Source organism: Echinops telfairi, unplaced genomic scaffold, assembly GCF_000313985.2.
Source record: "Echinops telfairi isolate 266 unplaced genomic scaffold, ASM31398v2 ScPeMD7_5868;HRSCAF=6743_0, whole genome shotgun sequence".
NCBI lineage: Eukaryota > Metazoa > Chordata > Mammalia > Afrosoricida > Tenrecidae > Echinops > Echinops telfairi.
In genome coordinates this window covers 15,217,925-15,227,163 of record NW_022109767.1, presented here as the reverse complement: position 1 = coordinate 15,227,163, position 9,239 = coordinate 15,217,925, and the positions used below count along the sequence as shown (strand labels likewise).

Genomic DNA, 9,239 nt, shown 5'->3' with positions numbered 1-9,239 from the left:
ATAGTATTAAATTTTTAAAATTGAAGCAAACTTCATGACCATGTCTCCTTTAAATTAGAGCCCAAAATTAACTTAGAAAAATAAATATTGATTAAATATATGAAAAATATTGTGGAACAATAAAAGATAGAAATAAGCTGATAGAAATAATAATGAACAAAAATATATTCATTCACATTAGTATGCTATGAAGAATATCTTTAAAATTAAAGAGTGTGGAATATTAGGACCATTAAAACTATGTCTCAGGTAGGATGCCTTTATTTGGATTACTCCAAAAATTGTAAATATGTGTGTGTGTAGACACACAAATATGTATAATACAAAAATATATAGTCACAGACATATGTATATATATTACACAGATATATATCACAGGCATACAGACATATACGATGTATACACATCACACATATATCACATATATTTTCTATGAGTCAGAATGAACTCAATGACAGTGGTTTATATCTATATGTATGATACTCATATTTATAGATCTAACTTCATTGGTAAGGCTGCTTTTGCACTATGTATATTATTGTTTTACAAAACTTGTGTTTCCTTTCCTAATTTCTCCCATAGTGACAAATATTCTAATCTGCATAGTGATGAATGTTGACCACCCTTTAGAATATTAGAATGCGTAGACCATTTAAGGAAGTCTGGTGGCACTGAAGGCTAGGTAGTTAGACTGCTAAGCACAAGGTCTGAAATTCAAACCCACGAACCACACTGTGGGAGAGCGATAACGCTGCCTCATTCTATAGAGATTTACAGTCCCCCAAACCCTATATAGGGGAGCTATGAGTCAGAATTGACTCAATGGCAGTGTTTTCTTGTTTTTTGGGGGGTTCTATTTGGCCTTTCTGGGCTTAAAGGAGCAAAAATATTGTATTATACAATGCATAATATTATAACTTAAAAAGAGAATGTAAATCTGAAACATCTTAAATGATGTGAAAATCCTATCCTCTCTTGAGTAAACTGAAAATTATTCACAAATTGTTATACTATTAGAATCCTGCATAGTAAATATTTTAATATATCATTCAAACATTAATTATTTAAATATTCAGATATATACTTTCATGAGGAGAGCCAATTATCCTGTTGCCTTAAAATGTGATAATTCATCGACTAGTATTTTACAGTTACATAATTTAATATTTTATTTATTACCAAAATTATGACATAATTATTCATCATGACAAGACTATTTTTCAATCTTAAAGAATATGAAAGGAATTGATTTAAAATGCACTGTCTCAGGTACTACCATATATTTAAAACGTTTTATACCACTAAGACTCATTTTATCTTTTTATAAAATAATGTAAAAATATATTATACATTTTAGTAAAAACATGTTACAAAGTCATTTAAAAAAAACAAGAGCAAGACAGGCACCTTGAAGTGTGAGTTGCTTGGACAGCTTTGGGGTAATATCGATTCCATTCTTCAGCCAGCTCAGCTGTGGATTCGGTATTCCCTCGGCATGGCACCGAAGACTTGCCGTCACTCCAGGTTCTCTGGCTTGGCTCTCCGGGTAGACCCGAATTACTGGAGGAACTGAAGGAAAGACAGCAGACAAAGGAGAGTAATAACTGACATTTACCATTGTCCTAAGAAAAGTTGTGAATAATACACATATTTGAATAATATAGATATGAATTATGAGTTGTGAATATTAATTTGGATTTTGCACACTATATTGTTCATAATTAGAATACTCTTTAAAATTCATGTCAAAAATATAGATATACCCACAAAGTATCAACAGGTATTGTTACAAATCATGGAAAACCATTTTTTAAACAAAAATAGCAACATGTGAAGTTTTTGTTTCTCAATCTAGGTATGTCCATTTTTGAATGGTGTTTCCATCACTCTAATTTTTCTTTAATTTACATCATGTCAAAACAGCAGTATTGGTAATCTCAAGAGATTCCAATTTTGTTTCTTTTCGATGTTCCCTGAGCTATAGGAACAAAAAGAAGGCTGAAGAGGCAATATTAGGATTTTAAGGGAGAGACAATAAATTTTCCTAACAAAATTATCATTGGACAGCACTTGCTACCCTGGAAAGATGAGCAGGTGCCTTGCTATAACAGAAAAATTACTCACAGCAACTTGTATAGCCTTTTTCTCATGAATGCAGTTTCAAATTGTTTTGGAACTTCTGCATAACATGTTCCTATGACCCTCTGTATTCTTTGAGAAAATCTGTCAAGATGAACCCTCCAGCGCTCCCCTAAGAGGCTGAGCAATTCTTCTGGGCTGACCGCTCTGTGGTGACTGTGACTGACTAAGGAGTCCCCTGTTTGAATGTCCCTTCTTTTCAAGGCACTCGGACAAGACCGAGACAAATGTGTTCCTGAAAGAACTTGTCTGCAGCTATTCACTGACAGCAAACATATTAAGCGTGGCTTGTTTAAAATAATGACAAGCATGTGGGATTAGAGCCCCAGAACCAACATTTTAAGTTATCTCATATAGAAAAATGGGCTTTCAAAAAGTTTGTGGGAAAATGGAATTGAAATATGATGGAATTTTTTGAAGCTAACTAAACGTATCACCAACATATTGTCTGTAACCAATTTTTCATTAATACTTATGTGTTAGGTGTTGTTGAATATCTTTGAAGGCAATATCTCACCACATATATTCATGATCTCCAAAGGTTTTTGGTTGTAAAGGGAAGCAGCTCTCTTTTTAAATTATGATTTCCCTTAAATGGTTCCAAGTCAATTCAATGTAAAGAAAACCCAAATCCTCCCAATGGGACCCATAGGTAACGTCATAATAAATGGAGAAAATGTTGAAACTGTCAATGATTTTGTCTTGCATCTAAAATCAATAGTCAAGAATCAAAAGGTCAAGTGGCATGTTGCATTAGCTAAATCTGCTGCACAAGACCTCTTTAGAGTACTGAGAGCAAGGGTGTTACTTTGAGGACTAAGGTGCACATAATCGAAGACGTAGCATTTTCAGTCATTCGATATGCATGTGAAAGTTGGACGTTAACTAGGGCACACTGAAGAAAATTGGTGCATGTGAACGGTGGTGCTAGAGAAGAATATTCAAAGTCCCATGGGCTTCTCAAAGGACAAATGGTTCCGTCTTGGACAAAGGATGGCTATGGTGCTCCTTAAAGGCAAGAATGATGAGACTTTTCCTTACATGCTTTGGACAGGTTGTGATGTCACCCTTTAATGCAGTTCCTCATGTTGTGGTGACCCCCAACCATAAAATTATTTTCACTGCTACTTCGTAACTATAATTTTGCTACTATTATGAGTCGTAATGTAAATATTTGATATATATATAGGATGTATTTTCTTTTTTTCCCCATTAAAAAACAGTTTTCTTGGGGCATATTCCTCATATCATACAATTCAGTCTCCAATCACATCCAGAAGACTAGTACAGTCATTACCACAATCAATTTTAGAACATTTTCTGTTTTTTACTTTTGATAGTCTCATCTCTTTTTGTTGTTAAGCATTGTATTGGGGGCTCATACAACACTTACCCCAATCCATACACACATCAATTGTGTCAAGCACATTTGTACATTCGTTGCCCTCATCATTCTCAAAACATTTGCTCTCCATGTAAGCCCTTGATATCAGCTTCTCTTTTCCCCTCCCTCCCTGTTCCCCACTCCCTCATGAACCCTTGATAATTTATAAATTATTATTATTTTGTCATCTCTTACCCTGTCTGACGTCTCCTTCCCTTCACCCACTTTTCTGTTGTCCGTCCCCCAGGGAGGAGGTTATATGTAGATCCTTATAACTGATTCCCCCTTTCTACCCCACCTTCCCTCCACCCTCCAGTATCACCACTCTCACCACTGGTTCTGAAGGGATCATCTGTCCTGGATTCCATGTGTTTCTGGCTCCTATCTGTACCAGTGTACATCCTCTGGCCTACTCGGGTTTTGTAAGGTAGAATCAGAATCATGATAGTGGGGAGTGGGAGGAATCTTTTAAGAATTAGAGGAAAGTTGTATGTTTCATTGTTGCTACACTTCACCCTGACTGGCTCATCTCCTCCCCGCCACCCTTCTATTAGGAGATATCCAGTTGCCTACAGATGGCTGTTGGGTCTCCAATCTTCACTCCCCCCTCATTTACAACTGATCCCTTCGACACCTCGTGGTCACACAGGCTGGTATGCTTCTTCCATGTGGCCTTTGTTGCTTCTGAGCTAGATGGCTGCTTGTTTACCTTCAAGCCTTTAAGGTCCCAGACGCTATATCTTTGGATAGCCAGGCACCATCAGCTTTCTTCACCACATTTGCTTATGCACACATTTGTTTTCAGCAATCATATCAGGAAGGTGGGCACACAATGATATGATTTTTTGTTCTTTGATGCTTGATACCTGATCCCTTTGACTCCTCATGGTCACACAGACTGGTGTGCTTCTTCCATGAGGGCTTTGATAAAGGACGTATTTTCATTGTTACAAATTGAACATAATTAAAGCATAGTGATTAATCACAAAAACAATATGTAATTAAACATTGTGAAATACTTATTTCTAATTACAAATAAATGAAAGTTAGTCTTGAAACATGGTGCAGCATGGGTTACCCAGTCTTCATCTGGGGTACTGATGTGTGGGCATATCTACATGTGGGCAGACCTGCCTGGAGACTGAAAAAGGAGCAGTGTCTCAGTTCTTAAAACCATCGAAATATGTGTTTTCCTATAATCTTAGGTGACCCCTGTGAAAGGGTCATTCGTCCCTGTATTAGTCTGATAAACTAGGAAGCCAAATCCACAGAAACTCATATATGTATAAGAGAGAGTTTTATATAAAGGGTAAGTGTACATTCAGGAAGCATCCCAACCCCATCCAATCTAAGCCCATAAGTCCAACATTAGCTCATATGTCCGACACTGATCTACAAAGTACTCCTCAATCTCACAAAACACACGCAATGATGTTGAATGCAGGAAGAAAGCTGATCCAATGAGCATGTAAGAATCTCAGCGCTGACAGTGGTCTCCACGCAGCTTCTCCAGCACCCAGGGTGTGTCCATGTGGCTTCTCCTCAGGGATGTCTTGCAGGAAGTGAGCCTTGCCAGCGGAGGCAGAGAACTAGCTACGGCAGCCACACAGTGGTCCGACCATCAGAGAGCAAGAGACCAGAGAACAAGAATGGCGAGGCTCACCCAGGCAGTTATCTTTGCCCTTCAATTAATCCCACATGTGTTTATCGATCAGGTTGGCACAATAAACCTTAACTCTCAGAGCCCCCAAAGGCGTCACAACCCACAGGTTGAGAACCACTGCCCTAAGGAAGTCCATCTTGTGGAGGGCCTTCTTTTTTGCCACCCTTCGACTTTACCAAGCATGATGCTCTTTTCCAGGGACAGGTCTCTCTTGACAACATAGCCCAAGTTTCACCATTCTCGCCTCTCAGAAGCATTCATGCCATACTCCTTCCAGGACAGATTTGTTTGTTCATTTGGCAATCATCGTACTTTAAATGCTCTCCGCCAGCACCCTATTCAAATGGATCTATTCTATTGTTTTGGGGGTCCTCCTTGTTCAATGTCCAGCTTGCATGCATATGAGGCAAATGAAATTATCCTGGCATAGGTTAGGTACAACTGGGACCTTAAAGCAACATCCTTGCTCTGCAAAACTTCAAACTAATGCAGCAGATTTACCCAAAGCAATGCAATGTTAGATTACATGACTGCTGGTTCCATGTGCATGGATTAGGAATCCAAGCAAGATGAAATCTCTGGTAACTTCAATCTTTTCTCTAGTTATCACAGTGTTACCTATTGTTCCAGTATGAGGATTTCTATTTTAACTCCATTGAGTTGCTATCCATACTGAAGGCTGCAATCCTTAATATTCATCACCGAAGAATCCAAGTCTTCCTCACTTTTTTTCCTTTTTTTTTTTGAGAGTGAGTGAGTGAGCAAGAGTGTGAGACAGTGAGTCCAAGTCTTCCTCACTTTCAGCAAGCAGTGTTGTGTCATTTGTAAGCCAGATATTTGTAAATGTGCCTTTTTCCAATCCTGATGCTTAATGCTTCTTCATATAGCACAGCTTCTCTCATTACTTGGCCAGCACACCTTTCTTGATTTTAGACCATGCAGCATTTCCTCATGTTCTTCACATAACTTTTCTGGATCCATGTTCAGTTCTGCATAAGCATAGTGCAGTGTCCTCAAATCCCCATTCTTCTCAAACGACCCATGGTGTTTCAAGGTGCACAGAGTCAAATGTCTTTCCATCGTCAATAAAACATTTGCACACAGCGTTCTGGTTTTCTTTGCTTTCGGAAAACAATCTATCAGGCACCAGCTTGTTCCACGTTGTGCTATTGACAGAGTTGACCCATTCTGCTGGGTCACATTTCTTTAGAGGGGTGAACATTCAGATCTCTCCCAGTCAGTTGCCCAGGTAGCTGTCTTCTAAATTTCTTGGCATAGAGGAGTGAGTGTTACCATTGCTTCTTCATCTTGTTGGAACATTAAAAACATGCTGTCTGGCCTTGTTCTTAGCCAATGCCTTCCATGAAGCATGGACCTTTTCCTTCAGCACCAGTGGTCTTTGATCATATGCTACCTCTTGATATGGTTGAATGTCGACTAGTGTTAATTTTATTCTTTCCATCTTCCTGCATATTTCTCTACGATGTTCATAGAATCTTTCAATATGACAACTAGAGGGTTTACGTTTCTCTAGTTTTTTTTAGTGTAGACGTGCTGGGCATGTTCCTCATTACAACGAAGATATCCTGAGCGTGTTCTCGTTTCCCGGCTTTCCATCTCTGGGTTTTTGCACGTTCCATTATACTATTCTACTTTGTTTTCCCAAGTTGCTTTTTACATTTTTCAGTCCAGTTATTTTGCTTCACAATGTTTTACATTTGTCTTAGCTCCTCTAGGAAGAAGAGAAAGTTTCAGGTTCTCTTCTGACAGGCACTGTGATCTAGTCTTCCCTCTTTTTTTTTTAGTGGCCTTTGTTTTCTTCACATATAATGCTATTAATGTCATCAAGCCTTCTATAATTAGTGTTTAGTGCAGCAAATTTGTTCTTGAGATATTCCTGAACTTCAGGTGGGATAGACTCAAGGTTGTATTTTTGGCTTTGTGGGCTTGTTTTATTATTTTTTTAGCTTCAACCTGAAATTACATATGAGCAATTTATGGTCTGTTCCACAGTAGACCAACAGATCACTGGCCTGATTTGGGCTGCTGATATTGAACCTCTTCATTGTCTCCTCCCACAGATGTAGTCAATTTGATATCTGTGTCTTCCATCTGAAGGAGTCCAGGTATATAGTTACCTTTTATGTAGTTGAAAAAAAGGTATTTGCTATGATGAAATCATTGGTCTTTTCAAAATTCTATCTGGGTACTTTAGAGAAACAAATCCACAGAAACTCATATGTATAAGAGAGAGTTTTAGATAAAGGGTATGGACACATCAAGAAAACTTCCCAACCCAGTGCTACCCAAGCCCACAAGTCCAACATTAACCCATATGTCTGACACCAATCCATAGTGACCCTAAGGCAGGGCAGAATCATCACTGTGGTTTTCTGAGACGGTGCCTCTTTGCTGGGGTAAGATGCCTCATATTTCCCCAAGGAGCAGTTGATAGTTTAACACTACTAACCTCACAGAAGCCTAATGTTCACTACAGAAACTTAATGCTGTGAAAACTTCCTAAACTTAAAATATATCATATATAGTTCAATTAATGTTACATAAAAGTTATTCTGATATTTAATCACTCAATTTGGTACCAACAGTACTAAAAGATATCTTGCATTCATTTATTAAACAGATATTCATTATGTCCTAGATCAAGAAAAGTATAAATGTCTTATACTGAAATTCACTTTGTGGGAAATGGTCTTAGAAATATGCAATAGTTAACTCTTCACTATGTAATTGTATATGATCATGCTAAAAGTTTTAGCTTCAATATACAAAAGCTTATTTTTGTTTCCGGGAAAAGTAATATAGAAACTCAGAAATTAATCCATTTTCTACAATTGAATTTCTAAAATATTCTTTTTTAAAAATAATTCTATTAGGGGCTCGTACAACTCTTATCACAGTCCATACATACATCAATTGTGTCATGCACATTTGTACATTCATTGCCCTCATCAATTTCAAAACATTTGCTCTCCACGTAAGCCCCTGGCATCAGCTCCTCATTCTCCCCCCTCACTCCCTGTTCCCCCCTTCCCTCATGAACCCTTGATAATTTATAAATTATTATTTTGTCATCTTTCACTATTCGACATCTCCCTTCACCCACTTTTCTGTTGTCCATCCCCCATGGTGGAGGCTATATGTAGATTCTTGTAATCAGTTTCCCCCTTTCCACGCCACACTCCTTCCACCCTCCTGGTATCACCACTCTCACCACTGGTCCTAAAGGGATGATCTGTCCTGGATTCCCTGTGTTTCCAGTTCCTATCTGTATCAGTGTGCATCCTCTGATCTAGCCAGATTTGTAGACTGGAAAACACTTCTAAAGGCCAACAAACAGTCCTTGAATTAACTACAAGCTTTTCTTTCTTGTTGTGTTCTGTTGTTTTTTTGTTTTGTTTTATTTTGTTGCTTGGTTTTGCTCTGTCTTGTTTGTGTGCATGTTATTATCTCTGCGGGTCTGTCTAAATAAGATAGGCTGGATGAACCATCTGGAGGAGAAAGCAACAGGAGCAACAGTTCCAGGGTGAAGTGGGAGAGGGGGAGGTGGGGGGAAAGGTAGTGGTGGTAAGAAACTCAGGGAAAAGGGAACAACAAGTGATCCAAATCAGTGGTGAGGAGGGTGTAGGAGGCCTGGTAGGGCATGACCAAGGCTAATGTAACTGAGAGGAATTACTGTAACCAAAATGAAGGCTGAGCATGATAGTGGGAGGAAAGTAAAAAGAAATAGAGGAAAGTGCTAGGAGGTAAAGGGCATTTATAGAGGTCTAAATACAGGAATGTACATCTGTAAATATACTTATATATGAGGATGGGGAAATAGATCTAGGTGTATATATGTATAGATTTAGTATTAAGGTAGCAAATGGACATTGGGCCTCCACCAAGTACTCCCCCAATGCAAGAATACTTGGTTCTATTAAACTGGTATTCCATGATGCTCACCTTCCCAACACAATCGCTGAAGACAAAGCAGGTGCATAAGCAAATGTGGTGAAGAAAGCTGATGGTGCCCATCTATCAAAAGATATAGCA

General features: G+C 38.3%; 1 protein-coding gene across 1 annotated transcript in view; it reads right to left on the bottom strand.

The window, feature by feature from the left end:
* Positions 1-9,239, bottom strand: part of FSTL5 (follistatin like 5) — a gene marked incomplete at its 3' end in the record, with an annotated part of 780,165 nt that overhangs the window by 163,061 nt on the left and 607,865 nt on the right. Inside the window, exon 10 of the mRNA XM_004708783.2 lies at positions 1,408-1,569. Coding sequence (XP_004708840.2) covers positions 1,408-1,569 — 162 coding nt within the window. The remainder of the gene's footprint in view (positions 1-1,407; positions 1,570-9,239) is intronic.